This window comes from Apodemus sylvaticus, chromosome 1 (genome assembly GCF_947179515.1).
Source record: "Apodemus sylvaticus chromosome 1, mApoSyl1.1, whole genome shotgun sequence".
Taxonomy (NCBI): Eukaryota; Metazoa; Chordata; class Mammalia; order Rodentia; family Muridae; genus Apodemus; species Apodemus sylvaticus.
In genome coordinates, this window is record NC_067472.1 from 63,667,063 (window position 1) to 63,691,745 (window position 24,683).

The 24,683-nt window shown below is 48.8% G+C and overlaps 1 protein-coding gene across 2 annotated transcripts in view; it reads left to right on the forward strand.

Moving 5' to 3' along the window:
- Positions 1-411: 411 nt before the first annotated feature.
- The window catches only part of Chid1 (chitinase domain containing 1), a 40,800-nt gene continuing 16,528 nt past the window's right edge, over positions 412-24,683 (forward strand). The window contains exons 1-8 of one of the 2 annotated variants that reach the window (XM_052195239.1): positions 412-484; positions 8,239-8,392; positions 11,052-11,201; positions 11,627-11,759; positions 12,905-12,949; positions 13,748-13,854; positions 15,122-15,183; positions 19,353-19,445. In XM_052195239.1, the coding sequence (XP_052051199.1) occupies positions 8,273-8,392; positions 11,052-11,201; positions 11,627-11,759; positions 12,905-12,949; positions 13,748-13,854; positions 15,122-15,183; positions 19,353-19,445 (710 nt within the window). In that variant the 5' untranslated portion in view covers positions 412-484; positions 8,239-8,272. Of the gene's footprint in view, positions 485-1,409; positions 1,528-8,238; positions 8,393-11,051; positions 11,202-11,626; positions 11,760-12,904; positions 12,950-13,747; positions 13,855-15,121; positions 15,184-19,352; positions 19,446-24,683 lie in introns of those variants that run through there. The other variant, XM_052195229.1, reaches the window with a different exon arrangement.

The window sequence follows — 24,683 nt, forward strand, 5'->3', positions numbered from 1 at the left end:
AACTCAACAGGCTCCTGAGCATCTATCTAATGGAACCCTGAAAAGGGGTTGGTCTTGAGTTCTGTTTTTCTCTCCTTTCTGTTCTTAGAGTCTTCAATACAGACTGGGAATGGAATCCTTAGACCCCTTACGTCAGTTAGATCCAAATGCCTTTGCTGGTTTAAAAGAATGGTGGTCTCTTTAGTATTGCTAGGACTGAACAATTCTCAGGACATCCACCTCTCCAGAGTTCTGCCCACTTGGGATCACTATTCTGGGCATTTGTTCATAGTAGGGTGCGGAGCTGGACGCCAGGGAAGCAAAGTGCAGATGCACAACATGCCGTAGCATACACGCCCAGCCCCGCCCCTATAGAAAGACCTGGGGGACAGCCGGCAGAAACTATGGGGAAGAGAAAGGAGGAAACGTGATTAGGAAGGAAGAACACAAAGCTCAGCTCAGTGAGAAACCTCTGCAGCGGCAGGAATGGGGAAACAGCCGAACAGTGAGTCCTGGAACAGACCCTAGTGGAGTGGGCCGGAGGGTTTAACTGGGTGTGGACAGGCCAAATGTGGTTTCTGCAGGAAACTGCTGGAAACAGCAAGGGGTGGGGGTGGGGCCTAGTCAGCTTGATGAAAAATAAAAATGCTGGTCACGTGTGTGCTTTCAACCCACTCGAAGAAGTGTCTGGGCTCCTCTTGCTAAAGCTGAGGTGGGGGTGGGGAGCATGTCGTCTGCCTCTGTGGATTCTAGCTCCTACAATTTGCAAGACCAAAACGAGGACAGAGACAGCTCTGGGATTTGGACAGGTAGAATGTTCGCTGTGCAAGGCCATCTGGAGAAGGACGTTACATTGCCTGGAGCAGTGTCCCTACTGAAGACAGTGTAGTGGGCACTGCTGACCTATGGATGGTGACAGAAGTGTGGCAACGGGGATAGTGGGGAGAGGTTCAGAGGCTTGGCGCACAGTCTGTCATGACACATTTGGGAGACCACTGAACTGACTATGCGCATAGTGACCCACGCCACCCATACTTGACAGGGATAGGTTCCCAAGACCCTAAAGGCCTTGGTGGTCGCATATGTGGACGTAATGCAGACTTCAGTACGGGTGCTAAGGCAGCCAGCCGTCAACCCCCGGAGCAGGGGATGCTCAAAACCACCACCAGGTTCTCTGGTAGGATTTCGGGATTTGACTCCACGATTCTGCTGTACGCCAGACCCTTGAGCAAGCAGGAGCTGCAGAGCGGAAACAGCACCCACGATCACGACCCCGCTTTCGGCACACCGGGCTCTGTCCTCATTCAACTGACCAGTCACGACCCACTCTCTGCCCTTTGGCTCCTTGCCTGTAGCTACGAGGCTCCGCCTCTAACTCCGCCCTCCAACCATCTCGGTCCCGCCCTATCCCAGCGTGCCGTGCGCAAGGCATCTAGGAAGCTGGCGTGGCGCAGCCTGAGCGTGTACCGGCCTGTGGGCGGGACTTCCGGTTCGTTGAATCGCCTTCCGGCCGTGCTTGATGGTTCTGGCCGGTCTCCTGACATGAAGGTGAGCCCGGCCGTGGCGGCAATGGGACTGCTTCGTCTTCCGCGTCATGATGCGGGAACGTCGGGCAGCGAGGCTCTCCCCGGACAGAACGGGCAGAGTGTGAGCGGGAAGGAGAGCGCGCAGATGAGAGCGAATGTGGGAGCTATGAATGTGAGGGCGAGGAAGTGTGTGAGAATGAGAGGGTTTGAGGGGGAGAGCGCTTGTGTCAGTGTGAGAAATGAGCTAGTGGGAGAATAAGCAGATGTGAGGGTGAGTGGGAGCTCGTGTGGAATGAGCAGATGTGAGGGCGAGCTGGTGTGAGAATGAGTAGAGGTGAGAAAGCAAGTGTGTCAGTGTGAGAGTAAGGGCGTAGGTGAGAGAGCGAGCGGGTGTGAGGGCCCGAATGGGTGGGTGAGAGTAGGTGTGGGAACAGTGAATTTATTAGGGGTGAGAAAGTGAATGGGGATGAGTGCGAGCCAGGGTGAGAGAGGGAGTGCTGGGATGAGAGCGAGCGAGCAGGTATGGAAGAGCGGGTGACATTGTTCTTTAGTTGGAGTGTGAGCGCGACTGTATCAATGCGAGGGAGCTTTAGAGCAAACAGTAATATGAGAATGTGAGAGAGCACAAGCCATTGCATCAAACCAAGAGAGCCGGTGGCCATGGCACATGACCCAGGAGGCAAAGGCTGGCAGATGGATTTCTGTGAGTTCTAGGCCAGCCTGGTCTATAGAGTAAGTTTCAGGACAGCCAGGGCTACCTAGCAAGACCCTGTCTCCAAAGAAGAGGTTGGAGGTGGGGCAAAAGAAGGAGCTAGAAGCATGTGTGAACAGCAGCACAGTAATGAATGGGAGCGTTAAGTGTGTGCCCTGTAGCTGGATGGATGACTGATATATAAAGGACAAGAACCAGGATGTAAGATAACGAAGTCAGAGATTTCAGATGTGTGAGTTAGCGTGCATAGCTTGTGGAGCCACAAATGGAAGATGACATGAGTGTGCAAACGAGTTAGCAAGGCCAGAGTGGCTGTCGGGTGGAGAGAATGAGCTCTATGTGGCAGAATGGTGGCTGGCGGGCCCAGACTGAGGTAGGAGGCTATACAGCAAGTTGTGTGGGTTTCTTCACGTTTGCTGGATACACGAGGCTAGGCCTTACCCTCAGCGCAGCCTCAAATCTTAAACACTCTGATGGAAAAGTCCCAAAGGACTCTCCACAGGTCTCTAGCCTGGAGCCCAGGGAGTCCCAGAGACAGTGTGCTGGTGACAGAACTGGAACTTGAGCCATCTTATTGCAGTCCTGTTTGCATTGCATTGTACAGTGGGGATGGGGTGATGGCCACATGCCCCCATGGCTTAGTGGACTGCCCCCTGTGTGGGTCTCCTCATCTGTGATTGGGAATAACATTGATGCCTGCCCGAGTCTCGAGCTGTAGAGAGAATGTGTGGGTAATTCACCAGGTTTGGCATGCAACATATTGTCAATAAATGTCACCTGGGGTTGTGATCATCCTGCTTCTTACGTCACCTTCATTTCCAACCATACACTCACCCACCTCCTCATATAAACAGTTCACTCCAAAATTTGTTCTCGAAAGTGAAAATGTAGGATGACCATCATACATAAGACAGATGCTCTTACTGTAAGAGCAGTGAATTATTAGGAGAACTGAGGGCTGAAAGTGTGGCCCAGGGTTTTCTTGGTATATGGGGAGCCATGGGCTTAATTCCCTGCTCCTACAAAACCAATGATAGGCAGTGATAGTAAAAGGTACCAGGGCACATCAATCGGCATCCCTCAGATCCTGCAATACCAAAGCAGGAGCTTAGTCTGAGGGCCAAAGGCCATCTCTGTTACTGTTGTTTTGAGATAGGATCTCCTGTAGCCCAGTGTGGCCTTGAATTCAACTACATAGCTAGAAATGTACAACTACATAGCATAGAAATGACCTTGAACTCTTAAATCTCCCTACTTCCATCTTCCCACTGCCAGGATCACAGATGTGGCCCACTATGCCCTGTCTAAAACTTGTTCTTTTAATTTTAAAAAATTGTTTGTTTTTTATGTTCACTGGTGTTTTACTCAAATGTATGTCTGTGTGGGGGTGTCATCTCCTGGAACTAGAGTTGTAGACAGTATGTTACACACATAATGACCTTGAACTCCGGTCCTCTGGAAGAATGGCCAGTGCTCTTAATCACTGAGCGATCTCTCCAGTGTCCCTCTTTAATGTTTTCACCAACTTTATTTTTATGTGTATGTGGTTTTGCCTACATGTGTGTATGTGTTCACAGAACCCAGAAGAGGGCGGTGAACTGCCATGTAAGTGCTGGGAGTTGAACCCAGGTCCTCTAGGAAAGTAGCCAGTGCTCTTAACCAAGGATGACCCATCTCTCTAGCCCCCTAAAGTTAGTTCTTAAGAGAACTGAAATGGACAGTGCACCACAGAGTAAACTCTGATTAGCTTTTTTAACTATACACATGCATGACAGGTATGTACACACAATTTACATACATTATTACATTTCTTTATAAAAAGCACCTGACACTTCTTGCTTTGAGTCTGCTTGAGAAACATTTGAAAGCTGCTATGACTTTGTCAGCCTCACTAAGACAATCCTTCCAGTGGGGAATAATTTGTAGCCCCAGAGTTACAAGAAGTATAGCATGTTCTCCATTATTAGCTTAGTATAAGCTGGAGCCAAGGTTCAAGTAGGCCAAATTTATAATGTTCCACCCTGAGTACAGGGTGTTCTGCCCAGAGGACAGTCATTAATGCTTGGAGACAAAACACATTTTGATGTAAGAATGCTGCGAGACCCTAGGAGTCTGTTATGTGAAGAACATGACGGTGAATTTGCCCTAATGGTTGTTAGAGCAGAGGGCGATGGGAGCCATGGAAGGAGCAGTAGCTTGGACACCCTTCATATCATCATGTGCGTTACCCATGCACACCCTAGTAGTCTAGAAAATTAGGTCACCCTACCCCTTCTTTTAGACAGGGTTTCTCTGTATAGCCTCGGCTGTCAGGGAACTTGATCTGTAGACCAAGCTCATGGAGATTTGCCTGCCGAGTGCTGGGATTAAGAGTGTATGCCACCACCACCCAGCCTTGGAGATCCACATTTCTGAGCAGCTTAGGAATGTGGTGGCATTGTATTGATTTTGGTTCGTCTCTGCTTCCAGACACAACTCAATGGACCTGTCTTCCTCCGTGTGTCCAGAGAGGCCCCCACCTTTTTGTTTTTTATTTTGCAGGGTCTGTGTGTATGGGGTGTTGTTTCCGTTTTTTTGAGACAGGGTTTCTCTGTGTAATTGCCCTGGCTGTCCTGGAACTTGCTTTATAGACCAAATTGGCCTGGAACTCATAGAGATGCTCCTGCCTCTGCCTCCCAAGTGCTGGGATTAAAGGCTTATGCCACCATGCCTGGCTAGGACCCCACCTTTTAAAAAAGGGTTTATTTTTCAAAGCACACATACATGCTTGTGTCTCTGTATGAACATCTAAATGCAGATGTTTATAGAAATAAGCATGGAGCATCGGATCCCCTGGAACTGGGCTTATAGGTGATTGTGAGTACCTAACGTGTGCTGGCAACCTATCTCTGGTCCTTTACAAGAGTGGTATGAACTCTTAGTTGCTGAGCCATCTCCTCAGCACATCTACCTCTCTTTGGCCAGTGGGTATTTGGGGTGGTGCCCAGGGCCTTGTGCATTCTAGAAAAATGCTAGATCACTGAACTACATTCCCAGCCCCTTCCCCAACCCCTTTTATTTTGAGAACACATCTTGATAAGTAGCCCAGGCTGGCCTAGAACTCAGTAGTACAGACAGACTTTAAACTTTATGCTTCGAGCTCCACTAGGCCACCAGGCTGGGCTGCTTTCACTCTCTCTTCCTGTATAAAGTCGCAGGTCAGGATAAGGAGGTGTTTGGCAGAGGGGCTCTAAGACTATGAACAATGAGCAGCTGCAAGTCTAGGCAACGGATAAGTTAGTAGAGACTCAAGGTCACAGGCACCTGGACATACTCTTAATCCTGGACTACATACATCAAGTCTTTCTTCTGTGACCCAGTTTTTCACCCAAGGGACGGAAGCCTTGCTTATGTAGGAGCTGAGGCTAACAACATCCTTGTGAGCTGGAATAGTCATAGTCCCACTGACCAGCAAGCTGTGGGTTTTTCTGGGCCACTGGTCTCAACCTTATACTGTGTTTAGGATTTCCCATCCTCTGGGGCTATGGGCCATAGAATCTAAGCATCACAATTGTGAGGACAAAGTGGTGAGCTTGGGTAAAGGGAGATACAGGAAGTTATCTTCTCTTAATTCTCACTTTGTCATAAGAGAGAAGCTGGTGCAGTGGGAGACTAAGGTGAGAGAGTCATGGATCTTACTCCTCCAATCAGCCAGCTTTTAGAACAATCCCTGCCTTTGCTGGAGGCTTTAACTATCCAGCATTATTTTATATACTCTACAGTTTTCCTAGGTCCTCAGAGCCTCAAGTCTAGGCTTTCTTGTGATCTGCCTATCTTCTAGTGGAATCTTCCTGGTTTGTCTTACTCAAAGCCCACATGTTAGTCATAGCTTCATACATGTGTGTTGGTGTTCTGGAGTGTCAAAGCTTAGAGGCGTATTGCCACAATCCCAGCTTTCCTCAGGTCACACCAGGAGCAGTGTCAGGGAAGTGTCAGGGACAGCAAAAGGAGGCAGGAGGGAAACAAGCAGTCAGGAGGCCTTGGGAACAGGCACCAGGATATCAGGGTGACCTGCCTCTGAGCTATTGCTAATGGCTCATACATACCCTGCCTGGCTGGGCTTTCTGGAGGCTTTCAGCTTAGGTTCTGTCATCCCTGGGTGTACTTGACCACAGGGGAAAGTTCTCTTGCTCATCTGTTGGGCAGTGGGCTGGGTCAGTCTCCACAGAATGCTCCTGGGCTTTTGTAGCCCCCTCATTTGACCTAGTAGACTATGTGTTACCAGGGACATGAGACTAGATGGATACCTTATCTTGAAATCCCATTGAGGGAAGGACAGCCCAGCCCAACCGTGTCTATCCAGAATTTCCTAAGATCTAAAAGAGAATTATGCAACTAATGAAAATTCAGTGCAGAAAATAGAGTAAAGAAATTACTAGTAGTTCCCTATCTGTTTCTGGTTTTGCTCCTTACATACTTTTCTGTGTAAGCATATGCACATAAAAACAAGACTGTTAGGCTTAGGAGGCTGCAGCAAGAGGATCTTGAGTTGGAGGCCAGCTGAGATGTTCCGAGCATGATCCAGTCTCAAACAAATATAAACTGACTGTTCTGTGGAAATGCAATTGTGTGGTGTTTTTTGGTCGCAGACAATCATAGGCCTCCATGCTTGTCTGTGTTCCAGGGCAGTGCCTAGTCCCTTGGCTCGGTCCCTGTGTGTGGTAAGTCCTTGAAGTGGAACTTCAATAGGAAGGAAGTGTGTGGTGGACATTGTAATGTTTATGGACACATTGTCATTCAAAATCCCTTTCCCAGCTGGAATTCCCACTTGGAGTTAGATGTTTTCCCAGTTAACCCTTCACATACTGAGTGGAGACACCATCCTAGTCTTAGCAGCTTGTTTTCTTCTTTCATTTCTGGAGCTCTAAGCATCTCCGTATTTGAAACCTGTTCTTGTTTTTATAGTAGGATCTTGTTTCCTGTTCGAGTGTCAGGCTGGCTTCCATATCCATACCCGGCCTTGGAACTCCTGATCCTCTTGCCTCTAACCACACAAGTTCTGGGTCACAGACGTGTGCCACCACACCTGGCTTTTTTTTTAATTTGTAATATTTCTTTGAATATTATGAATAGTTGTGGATAGGAACTTGTCAAATGTGTCCCAAGTGAAGCTTTTCTGACTAACTTGTCTTTAAATTTGCTTTTTATTTCCTAAATAAAAATTTTACTTTACATATTTTTAAATTTTGAGGCAGTCTTGCTATGTTGCCTCAGCTATAAGATCCTTGGGATCAAGTGAACTTTTTGTTCCAGTCTCTCCAGTAGCAATTATGAGCACTTAGCACAGTACTCAGCTTTGAAAGTTATACATTTTAAAATTTTTATTTATTTTTATTTCATGTGCATTGGTGTTTTGACTGCATGCATGTCTGTGTGAGGGTGTCAGGTCTCTTGGGACTGATGTTAACAGTTATGAGCTGACATGTGGGTGCTAGGAATTGAACCTGGGTTCTCTGGAAGAGAAGGTAATACTCTTAACCTATGAGCTAACTCTCCAGCCTCAAAAAGTTAAACATTTTTAAATATTAAACTTTGGTGTATTCTCTATTTTATTCTCTCTCCTTACTGATATACTTGACAAAGGCTTCTCTACCTTGGGACTACATAAGCAGTTGCCCATAGAGTACCTTCCGTGGCTCCCACAGTATGTTTGAGTACCTTTCGTGTCTTCATTATTTTACACTTCAGCCCCATTGTTGCTGAGGTTTCTTTTGTTTTGAGGGGCATGTGGGAGCCAACTTTCCTAGATAGCTGGCTGTTTGTGGTTAGAAGGATATCTTTGGACAGTCTGTAGGTGTTTGAGGGGACCTGGTGGTCTGGGCAGAGAAGCCTAGAAATTAGAGAGATTTGACTTCAGTAACCAGGCTGAAGGCTGGCTAAGGCCCTAAGGACTCAAGCCCTATTAGCATAAATATACTTGTCTGGTTCACGCCACATCTCGGTGCTAATTGTCTGCCTTCATGTACTTCTTTCTTTCTGCAGCGGCCTAGATCCAGAGGTTGGTTCCTGCTGTGACATGCCTGCCATGTGGCCACTTCTTCATGTCCTCTGGCTTGCTCTGATGTGTGGTTCTGTTCACACCACCCTGTCAAAGTCAGATGCCAAAAAAGCTGCCTCTAAGACGCTGCTGGAAAAGGTAGGGAACTTGAGGTGACCACAGTGGCTAAAACCTAACCTGTCCTTTCTGGCTAGGGTCTTTGTGAATTAGATCATAGGGGGCCTTGGCTCCTTACACAGCTTTGTTTGTTTGTTTGTTTGTTTAATGTTTATGAGTACACTGTAGCTGTCATCAGACACACCAGAAGAGGGTATCCGATCCCATTACAGATGGTTGTGAGCCACCATGTAGTTGCTGGGATTTGAACTCAGGACCTTTCCTATCCCATGGTTTTTGAACTCTCTCACCTTTACAGTGCAACTTGTGGCCCTTGTGCTGTTTGATGGGTTTGTTCCCGGGTTTCAGCACCAATGAAGGGATCATAAAAAGAGAGAGAAGGGTTTAGGGAATGTGGCACCGGTGGTGTAGGGGAAGGGAGTGCCTAGGCGGGCCCATGCCCAGGCACCTCTTCCCCCTGAAGGACCATACCCACATAGACATGGTATAGAATAGAGTTTATTCAGGGCAGAGGATAGGAGTTAGAGAGGCAGAGAGAGAGAGAGACAGAGAGAGAGAGAGAGAGAGAGAGAGGAGAGAGAGAGAGAAAGAGGAGTGAGGAGTGGAGGCTGGGCATAACCATGTGGAGAGAGGGGGGAGGAGAGGAAAGCCCAAGAGGGGCTGAGCAATGAGAGGGAGAGATGAGAGAGAGAGGAAGGGCAAGTAGCCCCTTTTATAGTGGTCCAGGTCTATGGGGTGGGGCATACCTGGCTATTGCCAGGTAAGTGTGGGGTGGAGCTTAGACAGAATACTAACACTTTGACACAAGCTAAAGTCATCTGACAAGAGGGAACCTCAATTAAGAAAGTGCCTCCACACCTGGGTGGTGGTGGTACATACTTTTTGGGGGTTTTTTTTGTTTTGTTTTGTTTGTTTGTTTGTTTTGGATTTTGGTTTTTGGGAGATAGGGTTTCTCTGTGTAGCCCTGGCTGTCCTGGAACTCACTCTGTAGACCAGGCTGGCCTCAAACTCAGAATTTCACCTGCCTCTGCCTCCTAGAGTGCTGGGATTACAGGCGTGCGCCACCACTGCCCGGCGGTACATACTTTTAATGCCAGCACTTGGAGGAAGAAGTAGAAGAACCTTTATGAGTATGAGGTCAGCCTGGTCTACAAAGTGAGTTCCAGGACAGTCAAGGGTACACAGAGAAACCTAGTCTTGTATTTTTTGTTTGTTTGTTTTTGTTTTTGTTTTTTTCGAGACAGGGTTTCTCTGTGTAGCCCTGGCTGTCCTGGAACTTACTCTGTAGACCAGGCTGGCCTCGAATTGAGAAATCCGCCTGCTTCTGCCTCCCAAGTGCTAGGATTAAAGGCATGCACCCCCCCCTCCACCCCCGGCTTGTCTTGAAAAACAAAACAAAACAAAAGGCCTCTATAAATGGGTTGTGAGCAAGCCTATAGAGCATTTTCTTAATTATTGTGGGTGGTTCCATCCTTAGGCTGGTGGTTCTGGGTTCTATAAGAAAGCAGGCTGAAGGCTGGAGAAGGTTAAGAGCACTGACTGCTCTTCTAGAGGTCCTGAGTTCAATTCCCAGCACCCACATGGTGGCTCACAACCATCTGTAATGGGATCCAATGTCATCTTCTGATGTGTCTGAAAACAGTTACAGTGTATTCATATACCTAAAAATAATTGATTAATTAGTTAGTTTTAAAGAAGAAGAAACAAAGCAGGCTAAGCAAACTGTGATGAGCAAGCCAGTAACAGCACCCCCTCCCCCATGGCCTCTGCATCAGCTCCTGCCTCCAGGTTCCTGCCCTGTTTGAGTTTCTGACCTGACTTCCTTCAGTGATGAAGAGTGATTTGGAAGTATAAGCCAAATAAACTCTTTTCCTCCCCAAGTTGCTTTTGGTTCTGATATTTCATTGCTGCAATAGAAACCATAAGGCAGTGTCTTTTGCAGAAAGACCAGGGAATCAAACGCTAGTAGAGAAGACTGATCTGGGCCCCCAAAAAGTGGACAGAACTGGCAACGTGAGAACCTGATGGAGGTCATCTAGGAGCAGAGGTCAGGGGGAGACAGACATACTAGCTTCCTCGTTGGGGGACTCAGGGCATGGCCGGTGGGATAGCATGAGCTTATATGTCCTCAGTGTAGGACCTGGGGTACCTTGATGAGTAGCCAGTGGTTTGAGTACTAAATACCAAATTTCATATGTAGAAGGAGCCACTTCTGCCAGATCTTCAGCCCAAATTAAGGACTGAGTAGCCCTTGGAAAATGCTAATGTGCTTACTGGGTGCTAGAACCCTTCTGAAATAAGTCACCTACTGTGGCCTTAATCCTCTACCTGTGAGGGTAGATCAGCAGTGCCATGTTAATCCAGAGACACAGTCTGTGGTTGGCTGAATGAAATAGACTTGCTGCTGTCACTATTGTTTATTAAAAAAAAAAAAAGATTTATTTAATTATTTTATGTGAGTACACTGTTGCTGCCTTCAGACACACCAGAAGAGGGCATCTGATCTCATTACAGATGGGTGTAACCATGTGGTTGCTGGGAATTGAACTCAGGACCTCTGGAAGAGCAGTCAGTGCTCTTAACTACTGAGCCATCTCTCCAGCCCTATCACTGTTGCTTCTAATGCCACGTTCCGTGCTAAGAGAGGTCAGACAGCCTGTTCCTCTCCCTTTTGTTTCAGACTCAGTTTTCAGATAAACCTGTCCAAGATCGGGGTCTGGTGGTGACAGACATCAAAGCTGAGGATGTGGTTCTTGAACATCGTAGCTACTGCTCATCAAAGGCTCGGGAGAGGAACTTTGCTGGCGAGGTCTTAGGCTACGTCACTCCAGTAAGTCAAGAGTTTTGTGGTGCAGAACAGGACTGTCCTCGTGGCTGTTGCTTTGCTCTCCATGGCTGCTGCTGCTACTATAAAACTGTAGGATGTCAGAGGGGAGGGGACCAGGTCTTTCTCGGGGCTTGCTCCTTATGGCTTCAGGTGACCCCCATCAATGCTTCCTGATGTAAAGGAGGGCTCTAGTACTGTCTAGTTCATGGTGGCGGCTTGTAGAGCCCTGGTGAAGGGACATCAGCCCAGATCCCAGTAGTTTTTCAGAGTGAAGAGGGAAGGCCAGGCAGGAGACGGATGGCAGTTCAGGTACAGCACTGTGATACTGAGGACTGGCCTGGGCGTGTCCAAAGCATCAAGTGACAGCATCACAGCAGTGCGGGTATGTATTTACGTGCTCTCTGTCTGCCCTTTCCTTCCTCTGCCAGTGGAACAGCCATGGCTATGATGTTGCCAAAGTCTTTGGGAGCAAGTTCACACAGATCTCACCAGTCTGGTTGCAGCTGAAGAGACGTGGTCGTGAGATGTTTGAGATCACAGGCCTCCATGATGTGGACCAAGGTTTTTCCACTTCCTTTTTAACAGGGCTGAATATGATAGTGTGAATGTGTCTGTGTGTATATAAGAGTGGTGTGTGTGTGTGTGTGTGTGTGTCTGTCTGTCTGTCTGAAAGTATGTGACTCTGGATATGTACTTTCTTGTTTTGTTTTATTTGAGACATGGTCTAACTGTGTAGTTCTGAAACTCCAGGCTGGCTTTGAACTCACAGAGATCCATCTGCCTCTGCCTCCCAAGTGCTGGCATTAAAGGTGTGTGTTACCACAGCTAGCTAGGTTATGTATTATGACTAATGAGTATCAGTGTGAGTGTATATAAATATATCAATTGTGACTCTGTTAATAGGCCTGTAATCTCTGCTACTCAGGAGGCTGAAGCAGTAGAATTAGAAGTTCAAGGCCTGTCTATGTGTGACTCTGGATATGATTGTAGGAGTGAGATGTGAGATTAGGTATGTAACTAAGTGTGAATTTGATAGACCACACGGCTGGAGCCAGGTGTGCAGAGTGTGAGGAATGGCCTGCCAGGTAAAGATAGTCCCTGGGGCAGTCACCACTGTGAGGTCTGCAAGGCTGGTCAAGCTACAAAGGGTGAGATACTGTCCTGGAGATGACAGATTGAAGGGCACTGGGAATTTGTGCCTTCTTTCTTTTCTGTTTCCAGTGCCAGGAGCTGTCCAACATTCCTTCTCTTCAGGGCTGCCTGTGAGTGTAAGGAAGGCAGGCTCTGAGTGACTTGTGCAGCTGAGCAGTGAATAGTTGGCTCCCCCTTTTCTCTCTTCCCTAGTGCTCTGCATTTGGTGTCCAAAGAAGAAGACAGGCTGGATCAGGACACTTCACTGATGACACACACTGTTGGAAGGGTCTAGATAACCAACCTACACAGCTGAACCACATTTGGCCTCTGACAGAATTAACAGGGTTGGCTGGGTTAGAGATCTGAGACCAGGAGTGGTTTTTCCTGATGCTGTGAAGACCTGGGAAAGCTGATGGGAGAAGGGACCAGGGCAGGAAAAGAGAGTGGAATGGAGTGGAGGGAGGATAGGAGCGACTGCAAGGTCGCCCTGAGCCAGGAGGGGAGTGAGGAATGGTCTGAATCTTTGGACTAGACATATATCCTCTACTGACTGTCCCTTTCATATCTGACAGGGTGGATTCGAGCTGTAAAGAAGCATGCCAAAGGCGTGCGCGTAGGTGAGTCCCTCAGGCCCGGCATGGTCAGAGAGCAGGCTCAGTCATACCTTGTAAATAGCACAACTTCCCTGTGGGCAGACAGCTACCTAAGGTCCTTCCATGTTCCTTCCGATCTAGGCTGTGTTACTTGAGGATATATCTCTCCCCTGAATGCTCTGCGCGGCCAGCTGAGCTTGGCCACCAACACCTCCCTCCTTGGCTGGTGGTTTTCCTGGATACTGCTCCCCTTTCCTTCTTTCTTCCTGTTTAGCAAGCACCTGGTGCCAGACCCTAGCCTGGGCCTGAGGGTGGTGTTGTCCGCACCCTGCCTGTGCCTCTGAGGAGGAAAATTTTCCCAAAGAACAGCAGGAAGCTGAGGGTAACAGAGGAAGCCTATGGAGCTCAGGCTTAGGGGAAGCTAAGAGCAACTGGAGCCTCAGAAGCAATGACAGCGTAGGACCTATCATTCCACCCCTGTGGTACAGGATTAGAAGCCATCAGGTCAGATTGAGATAGACAGGGTTGTAGCAGCAAAGATCCAGATGAGCTGGGGGTCTAGCCCAGCCAGTTTCCCAAAAGCTGGGCCCTAGGGGTATTTGATAAGTTAGCGTCTCCGTATTCCTTCCTTCCTCCTGCCAGGCTGCGTAGGTATAGGATGTCTTCACCGGATAGATCCACGATTGCCTCGGTGGCCTCCCTGCTTATCACTGGTCTGACTGTTCTAGCAGCCAAGGGAACACTTTTGCAGACAACAAGCATCAGAGGGCAATTCAATGTTTCTTGGCCATGATCTTTCTGTGTGTTCTCTCCTGCCACCAGTGCCTCGGCTTCTGTTTGAAGACTGGACTTACGATGATTTCCGAAACGTCTTAGACAGTGAGGATGAGATAGAAGAGCTCAGCAAGACTGTGGTACAGGTGGCAAAGGTGAGACCTGTGTGCTCCCCAGGACCTCAGGGCTCAGACAAAACTTGGAGCCCCTGCTCCCAAACAGGCTGTACAGACTGCTCCAGCTTCCCCCTTGTCTTCCTTTGCTTCTGTCTCTGGCGGAGGCTGCCAAAGAGCCCCACCTGCAGCCTTCATTTCTTTGTATTTCAAGACAGGTTTCTCTGTGTAGCCTTGGCTGTCCTAGAACTCGCTCTGTAGACCAGGGTGGCTTCAAACTCATAGAGATCCACCTGCCTTTGCCCCCAGAGTGCTGGGACTAAAGGTGTGCACCACTACTGCCTGGCTTCTCTTCTCTTCTTTTTTCTTTTTTTTTTTTTGTTTGTTTGTTTTTTGTTTTTTCGAGACAGGGTTTCTCTGTGTAATCCTGGCTGTCCTGGAACTCACTTTGTAGACCAGGCTGGCCTTGAACTCAGAAATTTGCCTGCCCCTGCCTCCCAGAGTGCTAGGATTACAGGCATGCGCTACCACCACCTGGCTTTCTTTTTTCTTTAACATATTATTTTTGTGTGCATGTGTATAGAGGGGAAATGACGCAACACATGTGTAGAGAGCGGAGGACAGCTTGCTTTCCTACCATGTGAATTCCAGGAATCAAACTCAGGTTTTCAGGCTTGGCAGAAGGCTCCTTTACATCCTAAGCTATCTCGGTGGCCTTTTTTATTTAATTTTTTTGGGATAGAATCTGATAAAGTCCAGACTGACTTTTGAATTTGAAGTCTAGCCTCTATGTAGCTGAGGCTAGACTTGAACTTCTGACCCACCAGCCTCTACCTCCCAAGTGCTGACATTCTAGGTAGTATGACCTGGCTCCTCTTGCTTGACTTTTCTTGGGTATCTTATGCAACCCATGTCTTCCAGGGGGATAGCATAAACCCCACTCAGGCTATACTACCTCATGCTGGTAGCTTTGGGAGTTCCAGAGGTGGGAAAGTTTTTATCTCTGGGGCCAGAAAACTTCCTTTGGCTGAAACTCCATAATTTGCTGAGGTGAGACCATCCCTGCTGGCCTGGGCTACTGCAGGGGTGGAGAAGTGGGCAGCTGAGCATCTCTGCCCTTCTGGCTGCTGTGCCAGTCCCTCCCCATGCTTCCTGCTTCAGAGGAACTAGTGAGTGAGTAGTGCACACTTGGGTCTTGCCTCATAAGTCACTGGGCTACTTTGCCATGTGGGCCGAGCCAGTGGCATCTCTTCTGTCTTACCCAATCCTCCTAGATTCCCATTTCTCCTCACCTGCCCATTTCTTTCAGAACCAGCATTTTGACGGTTTTGTGGTGGAGGTCTGGAGCCAGTTGCTGAGCCAGAAACATGTGTGAGTGGGGATGTGGGCAGCTGCTTAGTTCTCTTTCTGGCCCCTATGTTTGGAGAAGCCAGAGGAAGAACCAAGGGAAAGAGACTCTGCCTGGAAAGGCCTTCCTTCCCCAGCCTCTGGGCTCTGGGTTGGGGATGGGACCCTATAAAAAGTGGAGGCCTACCCAGAGAAGCCACGAATAGCCATAGGGCAGGCAGCTTGTCCTGACCACATCACAGTGCTAGTCTGGAGGCCCCTCTAGGATGGCTAAAAGAGATGGGGGATCCTCACCCAAGAGGACTGAATGAGAGAAGGGTGGCCGGGTCTGTGCTGTAGATGTTCAACTTGAACCCAAGTAGAGATTTCCTCACTGAGCACAAAGGAGACTTCCTGGGACATTTAAAAGAGGCTGATTGCGTGCGGCCAACACCTGGGGTGTGATGGTCACAATGTTTACTGGGGAAGGAATGTCCAAGTACAGAGGAGCAGTCTACTAGGAGGAGGCCTCAGAAGGCCTTTATGTCTCCTTGCTGCCACTGTACCAGCCAGCCACCAACGCATCTTAAACTCACAGGATCCTATTACCCTTTGTCAGTGAGACCAGGAAGGAGAGAATTGTGCAAAGTGCCAGCAGCTCCAACACAACCTGAGGCTGGCTACTGTACTGAGGAACGGCCCCTCCTTGATCCTTAGCTCAGGTTACTTGGCTCCTGAAACAGCTACCTTAGTTAGTCTGCCAAATGAGGAGTTCTACCCTTTAGAAGATGATACAAGAACATTTGGCCCTGCACAGGACTGGTGCTGTCTGGATTCACCCTCAGTAGAAGTTTACACAGTTCATAGCAGATGTTTGAGCAGTAGAGGCTCTGGAATCAGCTCCATCTTCTTTTCTTGCAAAAGAAAGTTCTGTTTGTGCTTTTTAAGCTGCAGCTCAGAATTGGCTGAGCCATTCTCCTGTCCTTTGCTATCTCAGAGGTCCTCCTTCCCGTGTTACTCTCTGAGGCTTTGCTATTTGCAGAGACTGTAGGTCTCAAGTCTGTCCACTTGGAGGCAGCATCCCCACATGAATCTCTTGCAGCCTTCAAAGGCGGTTCTGGTGAGATGAAGCACCCACTGTAGGGGTGGGAATGAGGAAGTCATTTGGTGAAAGGATGATCATTCTGAGAGCCCAGTACCTAGTGCCAGGTGTGCCTGGGCCTTGCCCTTGAAAGTCCCCAATTAGAGGCCACCCCACGGGGAGAAGTGTGTTCCTGAGTTAGTAGGGAATCTTCTGCCTGTAATACCCCTGAAGGGACCACAGCTGTGGCCTGAGAGTTAGGTGCTCCAGGCTCTTAGCCATGTTACATCTCCAGACCCAGCTTTGTGTCCTTGCTGGGCAGAGGGCCCCACCAAAGCTGACTCCGCTGCCAGCCATCCTTTCTTTTAATTCTGGAGACTACAGATCTATTAATCAGAGATTTGCTATAATTTATTTGTGTTTCAGCACATTAAGTAGGCAGCGAGACACAGCTGCATTGTGTCTAGGCTCCCAATGGATCATTAATATCAGATGGGAGGTCCAGGGCTGGGAGTCTCAGAGTCTGCAGGAGGAGATGTGGAGGGAGAAGCAGCCTCCATGAACCTTTGTGCTCAGGGGACAGTGCAGAGCTCTTTGCAGAGCAGGAATGGGGCTGAGGCATAGATAGTGGCCAGGCTCCTGAGCCCCCAAATCGATCTAGTTTATGATTCCTTTGGACACTGCTCCAGGAGGAGCCTGGTTGTCGTAGGAAACAATAGAAATATTTAAAGAGAGTACTGCTCTGGTTTGCCACTTCCTGCCTCTCATTGTTGTAAGTATCTATCTTGGATTTAAGAGCTAAGTCACATGTTTGGCACATATGTGTTTGCCCTTAGTCCAAGGTGATGATAGGGCCTTGGTCTCAGGAGACAGCCTGTTGTCCAGCTTTCCCAGAGCATAGTGGATGTGTCGAGGGACTGATTTCAACTCATCTCTGAGGACTTTTCTTCAGATTGCCATATATCACAATTATCTGTCCTTAGGCAAAAGCTGCTAGTCATGGCAGGAGAGGCTATGCAGGCAGCCTTTAGGGCCACCTAGCTTAGGTTCCTATGAGAGCAGGTCCTGCCTAGTATCCTGGTCTGCTGAGGCTCCCCATCAAAGGCTCTTCTTCAGGGAAGGTGCCAACCCTCTGATCCCCATGAAGTAAGTTTGAGCCCCTAAAGTATGTGGTGCTATGGGCAGCAGTCTGGCTTAAGCTAAGCCCTATTTAGGATAAATTCCATTTACAGGACTCATCCCAGCAAACACCACAGGTCTTGTAGTAACCTCTCCAAAATGTAGATGGCAGCAGTGGCAGGGGAAGTGATAGCCTCTGGAAACAGATTTTTGGGTTTGTTAGCTCTGTGTAACCTTGTCCCTGGAAGATGCTGGTCCCTCAGTGGAAGAGAGACTGCTAACCAAGTGCCTGTATTCTCTGCCCCCATTGCTGCCTCATACCAGTGTACCAGTCCGAATGCTTAGCTCAGTGGCTTCTGATCACATGCATTGGCCATGTGGCACAGGCTCAGACATGCTGCCTGCAGAATCTTTTTGCTGGCTAAGTCTTTTATGGGCTAAGTCTACTGCCAGTCCCACTAGAACTCTGTCTGGGTACTCTTATAGGGTCCCTTTATCTAGAGTAACTGTAGTGTGGGCCCTTGAAAGGGATGAGGTAGACTCGTGCTTGTCTTCTGAAAGCCCCTGGAATGATCTCGGGCCCCTCTTAGTCCTTGGATCTCATATGCCCTGGGAAAAGATCATCCTGCTGCTGTCCTGCAGCCAGGCAGAAGGTACTGCCATTGGTGGGGTTGGCTTTCCACATTACTTCAATGCATGGGCAGCATTCTCCTGCTCCACCTGCAGAAGAGATATATTGCCCCCTGCAACCTACAGAGTGTATACCAGACCAAAGAAGGACAGACAGCTGGGACTTATTACCCTTTAGCCCCTCATCGCTAGAGTTGTCACACTGGAATCACTGATACTCAGGTTGAAAAGTTATAGCTCAATTTGGGTCACATCAGAGAGAGTGAAGTCATTACTGTCCATAGTCGGCCGCTGAGAGGACTTTAGACTATCTGTAGAGATGTACTAGGGGCAAGTCTTGTGGCCTACAGTTCTGACCTGTCTTGTCTCTCAACATAGACATCTACTGAGGAATTCATCAACATGGGACTCCACAAGTTTAGACTCATTATCTAATGTCTCTGAGGCACCTAGTTCAGTTCTTGTAGGGTACTCAGCTTTGGCTGTGCAAATGTAGGACTTAAAAATCTGTCTGCAGGGGCTTGGAGAGATGGCTCAGCAGTTAAGAGCACTGACTGCTCTTCTGAAGGTCCTGAGTTCAAATGTGGCTCAAAACCATCCATAATGAGATCTGATGTACTCTTCTTGAGTGTCTGAAGACAGCTACAGTGTACTTACATATAATAAATAAATAAATCTTTTTTTTTTTTTAAAAAAAAAAACCCGTCTGCAGATGGAGCTGTTCCTGAAGATCTAGCTGTACAGAGGGAGGGAAGACTTCGTTTACAAACAAAGCAGTAGTAGAACCTCCTTGAGTGAGCACATCATAACAAACCTGACCTCACAGCAGTTGCCTTGGGCCAACTCCTTTAAGATGGCCACCTTCAGGGAAGCAGCTGGGGTAGAACATGTTGGGGCAGTCCACTGCAGGGATAAGGAGAGGGCTCCCAGGCCATGTGGGAAGAGAAGCTGACATTTGTCCTTGGAGGTGTAACCCCAGCTGCCTTCACCTTGTCTGGTTTCCCGCTCTATTGCCCCCTGCTCTTAGTATCCACTCCAAGTATTCTGCCCCATCCTCCTTCCCTACCTGGTGTGTTGCTCAGAGTGTTTATGGTATTCCACAGCTTGAAGGTGACTAGGATTCTCTGGGTCAGTGTTTGGCCCTTCAGTGCCCTGAAAACACCACTTTTCTGGGGTTCCCCAAGTATGAGAAAAGGCAGGCTCAACTAGGGTACAGAGTCTCCTTTCCCTCAGCTCCCTTATGGGTTCATACAGAAAGCCCTATGAAGGGCTTGCAGTTCTGCAGCAGGGCCTAGGCTGGGGCTCCATCTGGTATGTTCTTGATGCAGTGAGTTCCAGGGAGCCCACAGTGCTCTGGGCTAACCTTGCTTCTTGCTTCTTCCAGAGGCCTCATTCACATGCTTACTCACTTGGCTGAGGCGCTGCACCAGGCCAGGCTGCTGGTCATTCTGGTTATCCCGCCTGCTGTCACCCCAGGGTAAGTGCACTCTAAGGGTAGAAAACAGTTAGCCAAGGGCCCATCCCTCTCTCATCAACATGAGCTCTTCACTAAAAATACCAAAAACAAACAAAAACAGATTGTAGGGGAGGGGGAGCTGACCTACAGTTCTAACCTGTCTTGTCCCTCAATATGAACATCTACTGAAGGATTGATCAACATGAGACTCCACAAGTTTACACTCATTATCTAATGTCTCTGGGGCTCTGAGGCACCTAGTTCAGTTCTTAGGCTATCAATACTTAATATGCCTTAATATTACACTATAGCTAGAAAAGCTGCTGCCAACTGGAGCCTCTAAAGGGACCTGGCCTTTGTTCCAGACTCCGGCTTCCCAGCCGTGTGCGGCAGCTGTTTTGGAACTTTTGGGACAAGGTGTATTGACTAGGTACAACTGGAGCCAAGGCATCTGGATTTCCATGTCTGCCCTGCCTAGAGCCTCTCTTAGAAATCACCAGTGTTTGACTTAGAAATAACAATACTGTGAAATAGGAGACTCAGGGTCACCCGAGGATAGACCAGAGCACAGCAGACAGGAGCAGGTATGGAAGGCAGGTAGTAGTCCTAGGAATCATCCTGGTATTTAAGCTTCCAAGGGCAGTGCTATATATTTGGCCTTTAAACCCTCAGGGATGCTAAGCTCCCTGGCCTACACACTAGAAGAAAGTACCCTTCTCTTTAGTCATTTCTTAGCCTTCAGCTATTTGAAATGATAGTAGCTGGATACAGTTGGATATATCTCCAGGACTTAGGGTATCATTAGCAAGTTGATGGATGCTTACAAAAGAAATTATTTTTCTATGAATTCAAGGCTAGCTTGATCTACATAGCAACTTCTGGTCCAGTCGGGGCTACATGATGAGACCATTGTCTCATATAAAGATGAAAAGCCAAGTGTGGTGTATATATCTTTAATCCAGCACTTACGGGGCTGAGGCAAGTGGATCTCTGTGAGTGTGGAGCCAGCCTGGTCCACATAATGAGTTCCAGGCCAACCAGAGTTACACTGAAATGTTGTCTCAAAAAACAAACAGACACCGCAAGTTAATGTAGCACCTGCAAGGTGATTAGGCAGCTGACAGTGACATTAGTTGCTGAAGACCTACTCTGTGTCACTTAGAGTCGTCACCTGTCACTACAGGTGCTAGTATTGAGGCAGTTCAAAGCTTAAGACCCACCAGCTCAAGGTAGTTTTCCCATCCCAACCTTGAGTGTGCCAAGGCTCCTGCGTATGGTGTGGGTGTCTGCCTGCTGTCTGAGCTTTCTCAATAAACTTCCTCAGCTTTCAGCCCATCAGTAGGGACTGTTGAGCCCAGCAGCTGGCTCTCCACATTGATTTCAGGCCTAGCCCAGGAGTCCTGCCCCGGACTGCAGTAAGGTCTGGTGCCTCTGGGTAGGAACCTGGAAAGTAGAAAACATGAGATCTGTCTGCCACTCTGCTCAGGAGAGCTCCAGAGTGCTAGGTGACACGGGTAGTCTCCCGCAGCGAGTATCTGTGACAGCTGCTCAAGAACCTTATAGGTGCTGAATTAGCTCAAGTCAGTTTGTGTTGGTGGTGGTAGTAGTGGTGATTTTTTTGTTTTTGTTTTTTGACAATGTCTCATTGTATCCCTGACTGATCTGGAATTCACCACGTAGACTAGGTTACATTTTAATGTGTGGGGCCTGCATGTGTAGTGAGGCTCTGTCCTGTACATTTTCTTCCTCAGCTGAACAGTCTTGCAGGTCTAGGTAGAAGAGACAGCAAGGGAGTCACAGCCTTCTAGAAGGGTCTCCAGAATTGTGGTTTCAGCTGCCCCTGCCAGGTGCTCATTTCTGGATCTCTTGATATATAATGTCGGCTGGGGTGCCATAGCTAGGCAGAAACTTGGAGTGGACAGTTCAGAAGCCTGTGGCAGGTTTTGAGTCTGTGGAAGCTGCTCTCGGATTCTGGACAGGGTTGGGGTGCCATGTTTTGCGGACAATCTCTCTGTCCAAGCATCTCCACCCAAACTCCCAGTCCTTTGCCCAAAGTGGGTCTTAGAAGCCAAGGCCAGCTCCATCACTCACTTGACAGTGACTGAGGCACATAGTTCACCTTATGTGGCCATGAGGAGGGGGATTCTGGAGGGTACCCAGAGTGGGGGTGGGGATGCATCTGCAGTGGCTGGAAGAAGGACCAAGAGTGGCAAGAGTCTGAGGGGAGCAGGGCCCTTAGCTGGGTGGGGCCCTGTGGCACTGGGAAGGACCCTTCTGCCTTGAGTGTAGTGGGGCTCTGCTGGCACTACTCCAGGGCATGGGGTGCTTCCTGTCCTCGTTGGTCCTCCCCTAACCCTTAGTAGAGAGCCACCTCTGCAAGAGAGCATCTTCAGCAAGACACAGCCATGTTGTCATTTCCCTCATCAAGGCTGCTCTAGGATGACAGCTCTGGTGTGTGGGGGTGGGGAGTGGGGGTGGCTTCTAGTCATCAAATGAAAATTCACTTCCGTCCTTTGTCACCAAAGGCAGGTTACGTGAGAGCTGCTACGGAAAGGACTGCCCAGCGCTGCAGACCCCTGAGGTCTTCCCTAGAACTGGGCAGCTATTCAGCCATGCTGACCTTGAGCACTTCTTCCAAGGTTACTTGCATGCACTCAGCAATTTAAAAAGCAGGGCAGAGTGGCAGCCTTGAAGATGTAGTTTAATTAGATCCCCAGACCTACTGGGGCTAGCAACATACCATCTTAGGGACATAGGAGATAGCAGGTTTTTCTAGCCAGCCTCTTTCTTGGGTTTCTCAAAGGCCAGTAACATACTATCCAGAATGGCAGTGAGGGGCGTGGCAAGTTAAAAGTCAGGTCACTCTCTAGCCTGCCTTTCCCATTTCCTTGGCCTCTTCAGCTCTTAGAGACCTCTTGGGTTGATGACAGAGATCACAGGAACAACAAGATCTGGCAAGATGGGCAGCAGGGACTGTTACCTGTAGGGTAAACCGGCAACCCATTCTGCTGTCCTGGAAGAAGTAGAGACCTGGCTCATCACCCAGGGGCATGGAAGAGAGGAGTCAGAGGAGGCGAGAGTCACAGGGGCAATGGCATAAAGCTTGAGAGGAAAGCCATGGGACAGCCCCAGGGAGGGTTGTCTTTAAGTCTGGGTACCTTCTGTCTGGCTGTAATTCCAATACTATGGTGCTGTCCACTATAGACAGTGTTAATTGTGGACTGGAGGAGGGAGGCACACACCCTTCGGGCTGAGGGATAGGGAGCTAAAGTTTGTGTGTTGGACTCTAAGGGTAGGAAAGGGTGCTGCATTGCTGAGATAAGATGGCCCTCGGGCCTGGTTGAGAGTTCACAGCCTCACTGACCTCCCTGAGGTTGTAGGTGACAATGGAGTGAGGCTAGGTTGCAGGTGACAATGGGGTGAGGCTAGGGGGCCCATAACTCTCACAGTATTCATAAGTATTTTCTGTAGGCTACAGCTGCACAGTGTGCCCTGGCACCATCTGGGCATTTTCCCTAGCTACAGGGTGTCTGTATAAAGGGCCACAGGGCTGGAGGGCCTCAGCCCAGTGACATTACAGTTCTGGAAAAGAGGTTCTCATCATTGGAAAGAAGGGGTAGCCTGGACTATATGGATTGCCCATTTTAGCCCTTAGTGGGCACTTGAAAGTGTCTCACTGCTGGGGCTGGATACTTTCCTTCTTTGCCAAGGAAAGGTCCCAGCTGCATGGGGCCTGTCCAAGACCCAGGCACTGAGTGATGTGTTTTGTTAGATTGTTTTCCTCCCTCAGAAATTAATTCAGAACATGAGGTTTTCAGCATGAGCAGTCATTTCTGTTTATTGGAAGTCATGCCATGTGTGGCCTATTGGCAAGTTGTTTTTATGTCTCTCAAGCATGGACTCATTTTGTCCTGGTGCTGTGGAACAAAGAGAAACAGCTCAGTGGCCAGGCTCCCCAGGGGTTTGGGGCAGGAGCAGGGCAGGCTGGGGAGGGATGACTCTAGCAACAGCTTCTGCATAGCTTTCTTCCTCAAAGACAGAAGGGCAAATAACATTTCCAGAGAAACCCCCAAGGACATAGCCGGGAAGATGGGAGTAGGGAGGGTAGTAAGAGGCCCAGTGGTGTCCCGTCTTTCCTGTTGGTGGCTACCACTCTAGAAGGTTGTCCCATTTCAGGAAAGTGTTGGCTGCGTTCCTGTTTGTCTTCATCTTGTCTTATCCTGACCACTTAAAAATAAGGCCATCTGACATGTGGGCTGTTCTTAAAGGCCCAGCCTGTGGGGTTGTGTTACATCAGAGAGAGCTGCATGTGGGAACCTCTAGGAATAGTGCATGCTTCAGGAAAGTAGTCCCCACAGGGTCCCATGGTCTTCCCCAAATTCCCACCCATACTTGTCCCCATATTCTGTCTCTCTCTCACCTTGCTTCCTCTCCTATGGTGTCAGAACCTCTGACCTACCCCCCCATCCCATCCCCACCCCCGGTCTTCAGGTGCTCCAGCCTCTGCCCTCAGCTCTCATTATCTCCCCATCCATGCCTGCCCGGCTCCATGTTCCAGTAACACACTGAGGGCAAGTGCTATGGAGCCTGCCTGGAAGAGCTAAAGGTGACTGCAGGGGTCTGTGAACCCGAAGGTCAGATAATAGCAAACAACTGTACTGGGGCCAGCTGTGTCTGGGCAGAATCATGTGATCAGATCTTTGTAACCTACCATGAACTCACAGAATGCCCTCTGGCCTGCCTGCTCGTTCCTCTGGATAAGTCTAATTGATAGATCAGCTTGTCCAAGAAGCACAACTAGTAGGGAGTACCATTCGAGGTGTTAGGACCCCAGGCAGTGGGCAGCGCTGTTACCTCACAGACAGCAGATACCGTCTACTTTGACTAGTCCTGTCTACAGTTCCCTCTGAGCTTCTGGCCTGGGGTCAGGGGTTGCTTACCCTGACCGGTGTGATTTAGCAGAAGAGGTTTTTTCTGGGAACTTCAGACAGGATCTATGCCCCCTCCCTGTGCAAGGTACAACCATCTATGCAGATTTATCCTGCCATTAGGAGAAGCCTGCTTTTCTTCACTGTGAGTGTCTGGGCGTGGAGTAACACTGAGGTCAGTCTTCAGGGAAAAGTGTTCTTCCCCAGCCTTGAGTGGGGTCACAGGTCCTTGTGTGGGGCTTTGCCGGGTGTAGCTACTGTACTTGAAACTTTCTAGGCCCCAGGAGTCTCTTGCCCAAAGACTTCAGCCACCCCTTTCTGAACCTTTCTG